At 34.2% G+C, this 16,915-nt stretch overlaps 1 protein-coding gene across 1 annotated transcript in view; it reads right to left on the minus strand.

Annotated features, from left to right (window-relative positions):
* Positions 1-3,692: 3,692 nt before the first annotated feature.
* The window catches only part of LOC131157399 (diacylglycerol kinase 4), a 74,111-nt gene continuing 60,888 nt past the window's right edge, over positions 3,693-16,915 (minus strand). The window contains exons 9-12 of the mRNA XM_058111530.1: positions 10,842-10,919; positions 8,132-8,219; positions 6,377-6,493; positions 3,693-4,095 (exon numbers count right to left, since the gene is read on the minus strand). Of these exons, the coding sequence (XP_057967513.1) occupies positions 3,937-4,095; positions 6,377-6,493; positions 8,132-8,219; positions 10,842-10,919 (442 nt within the window). The 3' untranslated portion in view covers positions 3,693-3,936. The remainder of the gene's footprint in view (positions 4,096-6,376; positions 6,494-8,131; positions 8,220-10,841; positions 10,920-16,915) is intronic.

Raw genomic sequence — 16,915 nt, forward strand, 5'->3', positions numbered from 1 at the left:
ATCAATCAAGACCTGAAAAATAATCATATCATTACATCATTGTTATGTACAAATGGGTTGACGTTTCTGTGACCTTCCTAAGGGATTTCTTTGTCAATGAAGTGGGTGTAATTAGCAACTAGAATGGACCCCACTAGGTTTTTAAATTTGTCCAGGGGCATGTCGTATGGCACATAGGCCTTGTTAACGAATTTTAGTAGTCTCGCCAATGTTTCTCGGAGGTCAACATCATATTTAATAGAGGGATTCAGGCTGGTATCTGGTGTAGCTGCTCCACTACCTTATACTCGTTATTTTTTTAGGTAGTGCAAGAATTGTGCCACATCTTCTTCAGTGATATTCCTCTAGTTGGAGCTCTCTTAATCTACCTTCTCCTTGTCTTTTCTTCTCCTCTTAAGGTCCTCTAGGGTATAACACTGCCACTGTGGGTTATACCACCTATCCTAGAAATGGTTGGCTATGCTCTGGTCTTCTTTATTGCACTTGATGGAGGTTACATACCTCTAAGGGATTGAATGGTTGGATTCATAAGGAAAGGGTGATAGATTTTGAATAGTGATGCCTAAGGTTTGTGGTGTAACTTTTTTAGGGGTATCTCGGGGCATATAGAATGACCATTGATGCCAAATTGACAATAACTGGGTAGTAGGTTGTCTACTCTAATTAGTTGGCACCACTTAACAACCTTCCCCGAGACCATTAATATAATGCTTAGCTATTACCTCCATTTCTATCAAGTTCACCGATAATCTTCGTGGTTTAGTAAGGGATTAGTCTTGACGTTATAGCCTTCAAGATCCTTGTTGGGTTGGAAAGTAAGGAGCTTGGCATCTATCAAATCTTGTATCTTGTGTTTCAATATCTTGCACCAATCTGTAGAATGGTTGGAGGCTTCCATATGGAACTCACATTTGACATTTGGATTCTACCACCATTTGCTAAGCTTTAGAGTCTTTACAGGTATCGAGGTTGTCCTCCCCTAGGCATGAAGTTGCTTGAACAACTTAGATATGGTAAGGGGAATGGCGTAAAATCCCTTTAGGGCTTGGGCGCTAACCTTTCTTTGCCTAGATTAAGTTGATTGGAAATTCCCGCCTGGACCTAGTAGATTGGGGACGACTGATGGGCATAAGTTGTTAACGAGTAGGTGGCTGCGGTCTAAACATGGTATGGTGATTCCTTCTTATTTTCGTTACTAAATATGCCTACTTCTTCCTCTTTCTTGTCTTTCCTCCCATAGGGGGCCCTTTTTGAGTGTGAGACTCTTGTGTAGGGTGCAACGTAATCCACCAGCTTCCTTATTTTCAGACCATTTTCTACATTTTCACCCATGGCAACCACTTCTGCAAAATCTGTCAAACTTGGGCTCAATATATTGTCATATATAGTATATGTTGTGGAATATGCCAATGAATAGTTCTACCATATCCTTGTTGTCTAGGGGTGACTGTACCTAAGCTACCTTCTCTCTCCACCTCTGGGAATACCCCTATAATGTCTTTGTCTTCTTCTTCTCTATGCCCTGGAACTGTGACCTAGTCAGAGTGATATTGGTATTGAATTGATACTAGAGCATAAAGGCATTGGCTAAGTCCTTCCCCCTTTGACTCACTAGTGCTTCGTACTGACAAAGTGCGGGTCCTAGCAAGCTCTCATGAAACACATGGATCAAAAGTTTGTGATTCTTTGGGCGCATCATCATTTTGCGCACATACATTTGCAAGTGGGTTCTTAGGGATCTCTTCCCATTTTATTTCTCGAACTCTAGGGCCTTAAATTTGGTTGTAATATTGGATCTATAAACAAACACAACTTACTGAGTCAACAGTTATTTGTTTTTTTCATTTGTTTAGATATGATTTTTAAATTAGTATAAATAGTTTTAGGTATATTAAAATTCCAAAATAAATACTTAAAGGTTAGAAAAATTCTTGAATTATTTTTGGAATAATTTTCATAAAATTTCTCTTATTATTATATTTACTATTATTAGTATTCGTATTGTTCATTTCATAATTATATTTCTTTAATTGCATCGAAAAAAATTGGTTGGAAATAGAAAAGAAAAAAAAAAGGACTTTATTTAGCTTCAAAACAAACTAGGTTTGAATTTAATTAATATTTTTAATAGGGCTATTATTTTTTTTATTAACCTCAAATTTTGCAAAGAAAATGATGAAAAAAGCATAAAAAATATTTTAAAAATTTTGAAAAATTTCTTGGTTATTTTCTTAAATTTTTAAGGTTCTTTTATGCTTTGTGGTGCAGTTGCATTAATAATCGGAGTTTTATATGTTCAAAAGAATTAAAAAAAATAGAAAATCAAGAAATCCAAATAATAATAAAAAAAGGAGGGGGGAATCTCTCATGTACATAGAGTATTGTCTTATTTAGCTTTATAATTCAGAAATTTGGAGCTTCTTGTTAATTTGTGATTAAATATGCATCGTTATGCGATATATTGATTCGTGTGCTTGTGCATAACCTAGCTTGTTGTTGGCTTGTAGCATGTATGTTGATATGCATGCTTTGAATTACATATGGCATGCTTGAGGTTTCCTTAAATTCATGCGTACGAATGAATCATCTTGTTAAACTCTTAAAGAACACTAGTTTAATCAGTCCAATGACGAATGCCTTAGAGGGATACATTATTATTCTTTAATGGTTTCTTGAGGTGAAGGAAACCCTATGTTCCATATTGGACTGCCTTTAGGAGTGTAAGGCAAATCAATACTAAATGGAATGATAATAGAAAGCTAATCAAAGGACAATTGTTTCAATTGGTGATTATACTTGACTTATTATGTATTGTTCATGGAAGAGGGTCTATAAGAAGCATTAGTGCATTTCCCTTATATAATTGCACTCCCTAACTTAACTCTATAGGCAGACCTTTGACTATTGATTTCTTGGATCCTAGCTGCAGTATTAATAGATCTAACTTCACTTAAGATAAAATAAGTTACTTAGGACTCCATTCGTACATGTTTTTAACCCACATATCAACCCATTCAATTTTCCCATTTCGAGTTCGTCATCAATGTGTTCTAAGACTCGCACTAATAAAATGTGGCCCTCCATACAGTAGTTGTTTTTGGTATGACTTTAGAAAAGTGAATTTTAAAGGGCACTGTGGAAAATGGAGGTTGCCTTCTCTTGGAAACATTGGGGTTAGTATAAACAAGAGCCTTCATCGTCTATAGGAAAATTTTTCAGTTCAAGAAGTCTTAGAGAAAATTTTCTCGTAGAGCTGAACTCTAGACAATCTTAGGTTGTGAAGATTTAAAGGCTTGAATTCTGAGGATTCAACCTTACAATGCCTCCATCACTTATAAAAAGACCAAGAGACTAGTATAAAGTGGTTAATGTTTTGCAGTAGTGTCAAGACAGACATTGATGCGTGCCTAAAAATTGCTCTATTTGCTATACTGAAACTCACAGCAATAATCTTTATTTTTTTGAGAATTCTATGGTTATTTGAGTCTAGATAGATTGCTAGAGCACTATCATAAAATTTTCATTCTTTACTTGCGAATTTTTCTTATATAATCTCGCACAACACACTCGTACATGCCATAGATGGATTATTGATGGTGTAGTAAACATAGATTTTATTTTTATTTTTAATGAAAGTACATTTCTAGTAAATTATTAATTCGGGATGATCTCGGGAAGAAACGAGGGGCGCATAAAACAATTCTGTTTGTAATTGATTTTAATTATTTAAAATTCATTACACCGAAAAAGTAACATAAAATGTGCACATTAGAATAGTATGCCTGGGTCACTACTAGTAAATCTAATAAACAATGGGCAAACGTCTAATAAATTGGACAAGGAAAAATATACAACACAAAGCCCCGCGCCATGAAAATGCTTTTTACATGAAGGTCCGAACCAAATTCAAAGCAAATCAGAGTGGCGACTGCAAGATTACTCTCCGCTGATCATAAGGGATTGATTAGGCACCCTCTTAATCTCCACAAATGTGGAGTAATCCTTGCTCATTTGCTGCTTCCATGGCTCTCCATCCATCTGCATAAACGCTTCTTTCCACTCCCCACCTCTAATTTCAAATCGAATTGCTGCAGCCTGCAAATTTTTACCAATTTCATGAAATCAATACCGTAAGCATATAAGCATAAGCATAGACATAACATTCCACTAACATTTTCCATTCCAACAGCATAAAATATATTCATACAAACCACGAGTTAGAATCCAACCACGCTTTGTTGTCTAACTCCCTAAAATAATTGAAACAAACTATACAAGTGTACTATACAGCATAGTGTTTTATTGAATTGGGTAAATCTGTCAATTTTTTAAATGATGCCTATTGTGTTAGGCTAGTCTCAAATTGTCTCTGAATTATGCACAGCTCCTGTACAGTGTGGGATAAAAATCTAAAAGTGCTACAGAGAGAGAGAGAGAGAGAGAGCTGAAACCTTATATTTATGAATACTTAAAAGGGCCAGAGTCTGATTTGGCTGTCAAAAACCTTCCTGAATCTGTTTTAATATCAAATTTGTCATCCAGTTTTACAACATAACCTCAAGCTGCCTCTGAAGTTAAATTCTAAACTGTATCCCACACAAATTCCAAATTATAACTGACTCTGTCTTTTGCAAGTAAATGTCAGAGCGGATGGTAGAGGACAAGCGTGTGACCCATTTACCATTTAGAAACATCCATTCAATACAACAGCAGTCTTGAATTAATCAAAATATTCACATCCAAAGATTTTGTGCAACTAGAAACTGAAAACAAGATGGTGTAAATTGATATCACAAAGCCAAAGCAGAAAGGGAGTGTGCCCGGGGAAAAAAAGAGTAATAAAGGGAGCTAAGAGAGTTTAAAGCTAAGTTGGATGTTAGAATTACGGTGGAGTGACCATTTCATTCTTTGGTTAGCTTGAAACCATGGAATGAGCACAACTGCTACAACCAAAAACAAGCAATTAGAGCACTAAATGGTTATCTACAACTATGTCACAATGTAAGACGTAACTGCACTTGTAGTATGTATCATTATTATTACATAATAATATCATAATATATTATATTACGAAATAATGTATAAATATCATATACCATTACTGTTAATATAAAAAAAAAAATGGCATAATAAATAAGTTAACAGAACATTAAAATATGACTTGTCACAGTAGTAGTAAAGTAATATTAAATAATTTAACTACATAATCATGTATCATATAGTATCATTATATATTATATTATTATTACTACAAAATGTTAGATTTTTTTAAATCCAATATGCCCAAAATTAACCTCACACAAAAAAAGAAAAAATAAAAAAACTAGTGCTCTGGACATCAAATTAAACACATTGCTAACTTATTTTGTGCTTTAAAAGAACTAGTACTCTTGACATCTCATTTTGGTAATGCAGAAGTCGACCATTTGACTGCAGCACAAGCATGGCTTTATGCATATTGGGGATTGAACTAAGTCTTTTAGTATCATGAAGTTGACATGAAATAGTTTTGTTTGTTTTGTCTGGCAGTTTCCTCACAACAATATGCCTGACCTTCCTGCAGATTTATATCATCAACAAAAGTTTCTAAAATTTTCTGGACAAAATTTTAAAATGAAGTGAAATTTTAGTCAGTTTTAATTTTTCTGTATGGAAATGATTTTTTTTTAATTTTAAGTTCCTAACTCCCCCAAATCCAATCACAAAACAGTGGGTGAAGCTGAAAAGCTTCAAGCAAACTACTAGTAGTGCCAATAAGAAAAACAGAAAATATAAAATAACAATAGTTTTAACTCGAAGAAAAATAGAAGACAATTTTCAATTTGTCAAAACAAAAGCCTAAGATGCTGCTCATTTTGCAATAAGTATTCTGCTTATTTGAACCTGAAGTAAAAAAAAAATTAAGCAAAACAAAACAAAATTAATGCAACTTCCTCAACAGTTGCTCAAATCAAAGAGGAAGAACTGAGAAAATGAAAATCAGTCAGCAAATTGACATATTAGTGATTTGGTACTGTAAATGGGGTAATCTGAGGAACCTATTATATCCATTGAATTAAAAGTAAAAACATAAATTTTAGCCAAATTGGTATGCAGGGTGAAATAGGGAGGGGGGGTGGGGGTTGTGAAAAAGACTGCACAACAGCAACTCTGTTCCCCCAGCTTTTCCAACTGCTCCCAACTCTAATAAATAAATGAAAAACACAAATCCATAATCTAATATTCAAAAAGGAGTTCACTCCATTGACAGCCATAATGCTCTCAAACAGCCAAAGCCAGCATCATTATCACCTCGGCAGTTGAATTTGAGAGTAAAGAAAACAAAATCATTTTTGAAAAGTATACTTCTGGGGAGAGGGGGAGTGGAAATCAATACCTGGGCAATATGTTTAGCAGAGATGAGCTCAACCATGACAAATGAAGCATGCCAACCTTGCTTTAAACCAAAAATTTCTAGAAGACCATCGTCAACATGAGCCTCAACGAAACCTCTCTGGAAGCAAGCCACCAATTGCAACAAACAACCATTAGCAATGATTCAACAAATATCTTTCTAAACAAACAAAAGTGCATGTCAATCATGAAGGTTATGTGTTTCCATCCAATATAAAGCGCAACAAAACCATGTTTTCTAAACCGGACCAGATCAGCCAATCTGACTAAGTTCAACTGCAACCAGCCACCAGCTGGTCCAGTCAAGAACACAAACCTGGAAATGGTGCAAACTGCTATGGACCTGGGACCTTAGTACATGAGGAACTGAGTTACCACTGCACCAGCCTCACTTGTTTGTTTAATTACCAAATAAACAAAATATATACATAGTACACACATGAGCACACCAAATTAAGTACATTATTAGTTTTCATAATAAGAATAATAACGATAATAAGAATACATGAATTTTAGAAAATAATTTTAAAAAAAAAAAAAAAAAGGCATCCCTAGGCCATAAGCCTCCCCGCTTTCCAAGGGTGGGCGAGTGTTGTCACAATGTACACAACCTTACCCCTTTATGCAAAGAGGTTGTTTCCCTGGACATGAACCTATGACCAACCAGTCACAAAATAGCAACCTTAACAACAAAGCCTGCCCTCTAATGTTTTAGAAAATAATACTGGCTTTATTTATTATGTATTAATAATTATTTTTTACTCTAATCATGATTATGGCTAGGAACTTTGTAGTATTATTGTTGTAATACACACACACACAAATATATAATATTATGTTGAAATCACCAGTTTGACCCACCAGTCCAACTGGTTCAACAGATCCAACGCCTTTTCCAGATCGGGCACTGGTCCGAGTTTTGAAACTACCAAAAAAAGAAAAACCTCTAAAATGCAATGCTTGTGGTACAAAGGACAGCAAAGATAAAATGGAAGAAAGAAAAAGGAACATTTGAATGCAAATGTATGTACTAACCGTCAAAGAAAAACAAGTTAAGACAATTTTGAATTTTGAGGTACAAGAAAAACTCAATTACTTTGAGTTTTTGCTTACACCTGAGGTACCCTATGCAACATAGAAGAAAAATTTGGACCTTTCTGCTTTGTAATGCCATTTGCTCAATGGATAATTGGATATATATTATGACTGTAGACTCTGATATCAAAATCAAACCCAATAGCCTGGAGAATGAAGCTATGTCATGATCAAGGTGTTGATAGTGTCAATTACAGAAACCTTAGATTAAAATTGCAAAAGGCACTGATTAAGTTACCAGTGTATGATTTAGAATTAAAATATTAAAACTCAGTATATGTAAAGTGTGCCAAAAATGTTCGCTACTGACCACGTAAAGGGTATCATGACATATTTAGCTGAAAATTTGGAAGGTTGAAACTCCTCCCTAGTTGTTTTCAAAACCTTAAGAAAATCCAAAAGTTTAGCAAAGCTTGTCTGAAACATAAAAAGTTAAAACCATAAACATGTGTAAAACTAATAATAGTTTTGAGATATCATCAGTTATAAAGTGCATGCACAGATACAGTTACACATGCACATGATTCTTCTTCCAAATATGGTTTGATATAATATGACTGTTTTACATTATTGAAAGCACTGATCACCTTTTATAAGGCCTATAACAAGAAACACATCCATGTCTCTCTGAGAACTACTATACCTTTTCCAAGTATTCTGGCTTCAAATTACCCCATGGATTTCTTCCACTTCCATAATTATGAAGATTCAAAGCAACTATTGCCCTTACACTGGAAAAGAAAAAACATAATCAGCAAAAAGTAAAATGAATACTCAAACTCAAATGCAACCAGAAAAAAAATAAAAATAAAAAAAATAAAAATAAAAATCATAGCATAACAAAACAGAAAAATGAAAAAGGGCAGCAAATAAAAGCACTATTATGATATCAAATCTCATTGCAAGTTCAGCAAGATCAACAGAGAAAATGTTGGCATAAACAATATTTCTGAGGTAGAAAAAATGTAAGATGCTGATGTAGTTTAGCTACATTAAAATTTATCTATTTTAGCCACTTCTGTTTAAGGAGCTAGAATGTTTTTGGCATCCATTATCCTAATTATTTGAGGGGATGTCCACATCCATTTAAATTGTCAAGCATTAGGCACATGATAACAAGGCACGATTATGCTACATAAGGTGGGATTACCGTAAGTTAGAAAAGCAAATGGCAATGTACATTAGATCTTCTTAAATATTCACAATTTCGTCTTTTGGTGTTGGGGGAGAGGGAGGTTGCTTTTTTAGAGTTAGAGAGCAAACTTTTGCGTGGTGTCCCTGTTCTTTCTCTTCTTGAAGAAAAAAAAAGGGGGGGGAAAAGATCATTTTTTTGACCACCTACTTTCCACTCTTGTCCTTGACCTCTCCTCTACCCAATCTTTTGGTTATTTGGAAGGTCCATTAAATATCCAGCTTTATACGTTCATTGGGCCATGCAAACACACAAGTAACTCTGGCAGGAGCCACCTGTTATTTCATCACCATCTTCTTCCCTATTCTATTCTTTTCTAGTTTCTTTCTAATTTTATCACCCTACAAGTTTGAGTACAGCCCTCTTCTATAATTAGTTTCTTTAATTTTCATTAATCTCTACTCCTTTAAGCCATGAGTTTATGGTTGTTATTTTCCTTCAACTTTTTTCCCATTTCTGATCAACTTTGCTTGTTTATAAACTATGTAAATATTGTTCCATCATATAACTAGATTAACTTTCTCAAATTTAGTGTGTACCAAACTAACTTCAATAAGTCAGATTCGGATAAAGTGACTAATTTTCCATTAGCCTACCACTAGGGATGTTAGCAAGCCAACTTCAATAGATAGAAAATTTATTTTGCACAGTTATTTAAAGCAGTTTAGAGATATTTACTAAACGCAAAAAACCTTAGATGTCAATAAAAATTCTGATACCAATGTTGATGTAAGAATTTCTACAAAGGGTTAGTAATAAGTAATACAAGCATACTGTGTGCAACTTAAAAATAATACAATAGAAATGACGAAAGGGGGAACAAAAATAATTTAAAGTCGCAAACTTAAAAGCAATATAGAGAAAGTATGTGATTTGTAAACAATCGTACCCAATAAGATATTCACCAAGACAGTAAAACATTTATCACCATTTACACATTCATTAATTCCAAATTCCAAGTACAATGCTATTGTAAGACACATCATGCACTTGAAAATTCTAGATAGAGCTACAAAGTGATGAGAAATGAGAAAATAAAAAGATGATTTCGTATGATTTAAAGTTGAGATGGAGTGAGAATACTATGAAAAGAGAGGTTACAAATGAGCAAAATATACTCATTTGAAATTAATAGCAGCATTAATTGAGCATAAGACAAAGGAAAAAATGTAACCAACGATAATTTAACACAGGACGTGATTTTGAAAAGACTAAATTGTGAAAACAACCAAAGTACAAGGGACTTGAGGCTTCTAGCTCAATAAATTGCATAATACTATCAATACTATCAATATTTGTTTAAATTAAGTGATCAATAATAGAAGTCTATACTTAATTGCAAGACAAGAAAGATGATTATGGATTGAGGCAATATTTAGCCAAAGTTTCGTTTGTCGGCACTATTATTGTCTACAAGATATCCTCAAAACTTTCCAAAAAGATTTTGTCAAAACTAGCTTATCATCAACACCATCAAAATGTTGAAACCTCAATCTACATTTTATTATTAGAGATCAATGAACTTCCAATATATCAAATAATATGTTAAATGACAAAAACTTAAAACAAATGATTAATACAACTAAAGGAACATATCATTTAAAATATAAGGCATCAAAATAATATTCTGTGCTTCATGGATAGCGAATCTTTAAAACCATGAGCAATATGACTTTCAAGGAAAGCATTTCAATTGACATCTATCCTGTAAAGGCTTGATATAAGTTTTTGGACCACAGCTTAACAGCTTAAGCTTTTGCTAAAAGAGGTAATTTTACATGGTATTAGAGCCATGTTTGTTAGGAGGTCTTGGGTTCTAGTATTGTTGCCTGCATCTGGTGTATGGTGGTTAAAAGATTATCTTATTCCCAGCAGTGAGGGTTATTCATTGTTTATCTCTTCAAGTTCAATAGGGCTGCACATGAGGGAGATTGTTTAAGGCTTAACATATTGATATATATTGCCAGCCCCCAACCTACCTTAAGCTTTTGAGTAAAGGGGCAGTCTAACATACCTCATTAGAGTGAACTTGTAAAATGTAGCTTTATTTTTCAGGATAAAAGAGAAAAGAAATACAATGTAGGATTATGAATAATGACCCACAGGAATATACTGTTTACATCATATACCAAGCTAAAATAGAGTCAAAATTGAGCTCTACCTTGAAGGAACACGGATCTGCTCCCATTCTGAGCTATCAACCTTTTTAACATGCATCCTTAGGATGTTCTTTAGCCCTCTGCATGCACAAAGAACTGGTTGCATTAGAGCACACTAAAATTCCTAATCAAGCAAAACATTGTCCTAGCCATGGTCTTAAATTTCCACGAAATTGTTGAAATTTCCGGTTTCCGTTACCCTCAAAATCGAAATGACAGTCAATTTCCGTCTTGCATAATGGGAGTTTAGAAGTGAAGTGAAATTTCTCTGTTAATTTATTTTATATATTTTTATCGAAACAAAATATTATTACAAGTGCTTTTGAAATTTATGAAAAAGTAAATTTACAACAACATTTTATTTAACAATTTATGTCTAAATTATCATTATTTGTATAATAAATAGTATTTAAATGATTTAGGAATTTCATTTGTATTAACTGATTCACTAAATATGTTTAATGGACATTATCTTACAAATATGTTTGATGCACATATTATATTACAACTTCTCCACCTCATATGTAGCATAGATGTATATACATTGTTACGTCTTATAATCATTTCTAAAGCTCTATAAAAGAATTTCATGCTTTACTACTTAATTCCATAATTTTTTCAAAATTGAAATTGAAATTGACATCAAAGTTGAAATTTCTGTCAAATTCCTTACTTTAGGAGCTTCAAAATTTGAGTCGAAATTGAAATTTAAGACCTTGGTCCTAGCTAATACAATGTCACAGTGAATAGCAATGCAAACATGCAAACCAAACTAAAACCCATTAATCTATAGAAGGGCATGATTTTTGCAAATAAAACACAATAATAACAAGAAGTCAATGAGTTATGATCCTTCCAAAGTTCTAATAAAATATTGGCTAGGATAGTTTGCAAGAAAATGTATAACATTAAGATCATGTATTCACATCATCCATTTGACAAGAAAACACCTGCTGCATGTAGAAATGAGTTGTTTTTTTATTTTTATTTTTTTATTTTTTTTTTAAAAAAGTTTCCATGTTTCAATTTCTGCTATACTTGGCTCATTTTATTTTCAATAATAATAATAATAATAATAAATAAATAAATAAAGCAGATGAACCAAGGTTGCAAACTCTTTTGATAGAATTATCCATATTTTATGAGCTGAAAGGCATGTTCCAAACATGTTTCATGTGATCAACTTTTAAAAAGTTGATGGAAAGAGAAATAACACAAACCAACACATCCCCAAACACACCTAATTATGTTATGTTGATGTTCCTGCTGCTTCAATAGTGGCTGCTTTAGACCAATCTAAAGCGTTCACACTGACCCATCAGTAAAGGATGAGTTTACACTGAGGTTCATCGAATGAGTATGGGCTCAACACTTAAGAAGGCAAAATTACAGCTCTAGTTCTGCTCAATCTGACCTCCATTCTTAGAAAGTAAAATTACACTTCTAGTTTAGTTTAAACTGACCTCCATCCCACTCAACCTGGCTCGACTTATGCAGACCTTGAATGACAAAAATTAATTTATGTCTTTCCCTTCTCACTCTCCATGTCTTATAATATTAATATGCTGATATCAAGTCCATGGAATCCAATCCGAGGCTTTGTGTCTTTGTTCTCCTTCATTTTTATTTATTTACTTTATTTTTATTTTGATTGGTAACCAATCCAACAAGTGCCAAAAGGAGGACACCCCAAGCAAAGCAAACATAAAAAACTGACATAATAAATTTTAAAAAAAAAAAACTCATAAGAAATAATAAAAAATAAAAATCAAGTCTATCCAAGGAATAAGAGACAACATACAAAAGTTGGGCCTATTTGAATCATTTAAAACACTCAACATTTTCCACTATTGAAAATGAAGACAAGAAATATAGAAACATCATCACTTTTAAAGATTTATTCAACTGTTAGATTCTCATTGCCGAAAATTTAGAAAACAATTCTTATTCGCTGACTCCTGCCGATGAGAGGGAGAAATAGAGAGTAAAAGGACTTTTGAGAGCCTTAATAAAATAGACGCTAAATCATGTTATAAGAAGGAGGTAAAGGGGGCAAGGGGAAATTCAATATCTTCAAATGTCTTTCAGTTCCTTCTCTTCTACAATACTCCAAATTAAGCAAAGAGAGCAGCTTTCTAAACAAACAACTTCTTGAATTAATGCTGACCCTTAAACATCTTCATTGCCATCAGTCCACCAAGATACAGAAGTCACTCTAAAGGGCTGCCCAGTGCACAAAGCTCCCACGTATGTGGGGTCTGGGGAAGGGGCAGACCACAATGGGTCTACAGTATGCAGCCTCACCTTACATTTTTGCAAGGGGCTGTTTCCACACCTCGAAATTGAAAACATTCATTTTATTCATGCGACATCAATTCAAAATAATCTCCTTTCAATTGTAGGAATTTTGATTAGTGCTGCTACCCTGCCAGACACCTGGGAACAATAAATCACATATTAAGGATAACCCCCTTCCCAATGGGTGTGACACCAATTGGATTGCTCTAAAATTGCATCATTGAGATACAAAAGAAAAATCCAGTTCTTAAACTTATCATCAAAACTCTTACATTGGATATCCAGCTCACAAACTACCCATGCACACCACCTCTAAGCCTGAAGTCTACACTTGTTTGCAATCAAGACTCCACCCAAGGTTCTCCACAACAAAAAAGCATTCCTAAGAGGAAAACTCTATCCGCCATAAGAAAAGCCATCACAAAGGCTTTTCACAAGTGATGTAGGATTTCATGATTTGTTGGGATTTACTGAACGTGAAAAGTTCCAAGAATCTTGAGATTCTACCCGACTTGTTAAAAAATCCTGCAATAAATAGCAAGGTTTTTCTTAAAATTAGATACCATCATTTCTAAGCCTTTCAATTGCAATGGGAAAAATCCATCTAGATTTGAGTAGGACGATTTTTTGTGCTCAGGATGTGGGGGATTAGCAGTCTTTCAATAGGGAGGAAGGAGGTGGAGGTGTCTCATCTTTAGTTTGCAGATGATACTATCTTTTTCCTTTAGAATAATGCTGTGAAGTTTCTCAAGGTTCTCACTTGAGAATTTTTTGAGAAAATTTCATGGTTGATAATGAATCAGCTCAAGAGCAGTTAATGGGTACTAATTTGTGTAGTAGGGAGTTAAGAGGTTTGTAGATCTTTAGTAGGTTGTGAATCTTTGACCATGCCTTTTCCATACATTGGCCTTCCTTTTGGAAGTAATCCTTTGTCAGATGCTTTTTGGGAGCTGCTGATTGAGAGAGTATGAAAATTAGAAGGGATTATGAGAGATTTATTGTGATTAGGTTTTGGAGAGATAAGAAGGATCAACTAGGTAGTTGGGAAGTAGTTAATAGGCCCAAGTATGAGGGGGAATCTGAGGGTTGGAAATGTGGTTTCTAAAAGCATTTCCTTAATTAGAAAATGGTTATGGAAGCTTCTGTTAGAATCTAATTTCTTATAGCATCAGGTAATTAAGAGTAAATATGGAATGCATAGAAACAGGTAGGATTCCAAGGGGAAAGACAATGTTTCTCATGTGAGCCCTTGGAAGTTTGTTTCCTAGGTAGCTTGCCATTCTTTCCTTTTACCTGTTTTCAATGCGAGAATAGCAATAAAATTCATTTCTGGGAGGATATTTGGGTTGGTGAGACTTCATTGGAGCTGTTGGTGCCACACTTGTTTAGAATTCTGTTCATAATGCACCAAGTTCAGCTTTCTATTTTTTTGATAGGGGCTCTTTTCCTTGCGATTTCCAATTTTTTAAGGAGTCTCAATGAAAGAGATGTTGACTAGTTAACTTGTTTATTGGGTGTGCTAGATTCCTTTTTCCAACATTGAGGGGGGGGGGGGGGGTACAAGACACTGAATATTGGGCACTTCAGGGTTTTTCTCTTAAAAGTCTCTTTTATAACCTTATGGAATCCACAAATCCTAGACCCTTCCGATTAAAAAAGGATGTATGGAAAGCAAAAGTCCCTTTTAAGACCCAGGCTTTCATTTGGACTCTTAACTCTAAACAAGATCAATACAGATGATGTATTGTAGATTAGGATGTCTCATAAAAGCCCTAACTCCAGAAGTTTGCATGCTGTGCGATCAGGAAAATGAGACTAATAGCCATATTTTCCTTCATCGCCAGGCAGCGACGTATATATGGAACAACTTGTTCTCTTGTTTTGGTGAGGAGTGGGTGACTCTAGATGCCATTCATGATTTTTTTTAATGAAGTTTTGGGGTTTTGGGAAGAATAAAAGACATAGGATTTTCTGAAACTGCGCAGTGTATACAATTCTGTGGATGCTCGGGCTCAAAAGGAATGCTAGAATTTTCAAAGATTAGAAGACTTCTCCGAACTTTTTATGCTTCTTTTTTGGCACAATCTTTTAGGGTTTTGTGGGTTTATTGCTGTCCGATATCCAAAGGATTGGAAGGCAGCTCTGATGAATTTTTATGTTCTCTTTTTTTTTTTTTTTTGCCTTTTTAATGGAGGATTTCTTATCCTCCTTCCTTTGTAATTAATTCTTCCCCTTACAGGCAATTTTTTTATCAGAAAAAAAAAAAAAAATCCATCTAGATTTAAAAACTTACCAATCTCTGCCCTCCAAATGATTCCAAAAGCCTGCCCTAGAGAGTCATGAACACTCCACACAACAGTTTTAAACTGAGCTAGCCGCGCCTGCCCCCACCCCCCTTTTTTTAGCTCAACTTCTCATTTTTAAAAGCAAAAGCTGAATGCGTTTGGAAAACTGCTTTTTCAGCTTTAAAAAAGCCATCTTTCAGCTTTCTAGGGAGCTTGTAGAAGTTATGGATTCAAAGCTTTTTAATGCTAAAAGCTAGCTTTTTTCCAATAAATTATTCGATTTCCATGAGTGCCATTAATATTTTTCTAGTATTACAAAATTATCAATGCACTAATCCCATTTCCTAAAAATACATATCCATTTTTAGTCATTTTAAATATTTTCAAGATCCTTCCAACTTTTTTTTCTAATGAACACTCATAATCACATTTTTCTTTTTAATAGATCTTTTTTCACCACCACCCAGAGGCGGGGGTGTTGAGAACAACTTTTACCACAATCTCAATCAGCTCCTTTTCATCAGATATCCTTTTGAAGTTCCTTTTCAAAAGCTAAGGGGACCAAACTAAGCCATAGCCAACCTAGCCCAGCCACCTGAAGGGCATGCAGTCCAGATCTCTTCTAGCAGCAAACATACTTCCATTTTATGACAGTGAAATCTTGAAAAATTCTATAACAACAATCAGAACCTAAATCTCTCCCACAGCAACCACTGAACCCATAATACTCCCATTAGTGTATTGAAATTCAAAACTTATCACGGCAAGGATAAGTATTCTTCGGCTATCAATCTCAGGAAAGTCAAGAAAATGGTCTAAAATTTCAAACCACTTTCAAATTAAGTTAAAAACCCTTGTTCATGCAAATTGCAAAGTAAAACTTGCAGTCGTCGCACAGCTTGCCACTCTTAAATCACAAGTGTTTTAAAAGGCGAAAGCGTAAGGCAAGGTGTTTTAAACCTTAAGGGACATAAGCCTTAAGACGTCAAGGCGTGAGCCTTTTGAGAATTTATTTTTAGATAAAAATATGTAAATAAATTATATATATTAAAAAATAAAAAAAAAAATGACAAATATAATGCTAAAAAAAATCGATATACGCTGCAAACTACTTGTTGGCCCGTGTTGACTTTTTGAGTCTGATCCCTGTTTTAATGCTGACAAAGAACTCGGCTCTAATGTGTGTGTCTAGTACTTGAACAAGTTTATGATTCATATCACACACATGGAAGAGGATTAATGGAAGTCTAAACGAAACTTAAAGCTCACATCATCCGGAATTTTCCATGCACAAAAAGCAAAAGGAGAAGATATTTATGTTTATTGTAAATGCATTTAATTATTTGTTATGTAATTATAATGGTTTGTAATAACTGCATCACGCATGATAAGGATTATATGCTCAAGACCATAAATTGACCACTATGACCCTAAAACCCTTGCACAAAATGCTATAACTTATTCACACATGGTTGAATAAGTTCAAGGACAAA

This window comes from Malania oleifera, chromosome 6 (genome assembly GCF_029873635.1).
Source record: "Malania oleifera isolate guangnan ecotype guangnan chromosome 6, ASM2987363v1, whole genome shotgun sequence".
NCBI classification, from domain to species: domain Eukaryota; kingdom Viridiplantae; phylum Streptophyta; class Magnoliopsida; order Santalales; family Ximeniaceae; genus Malania; species Malania oleifera.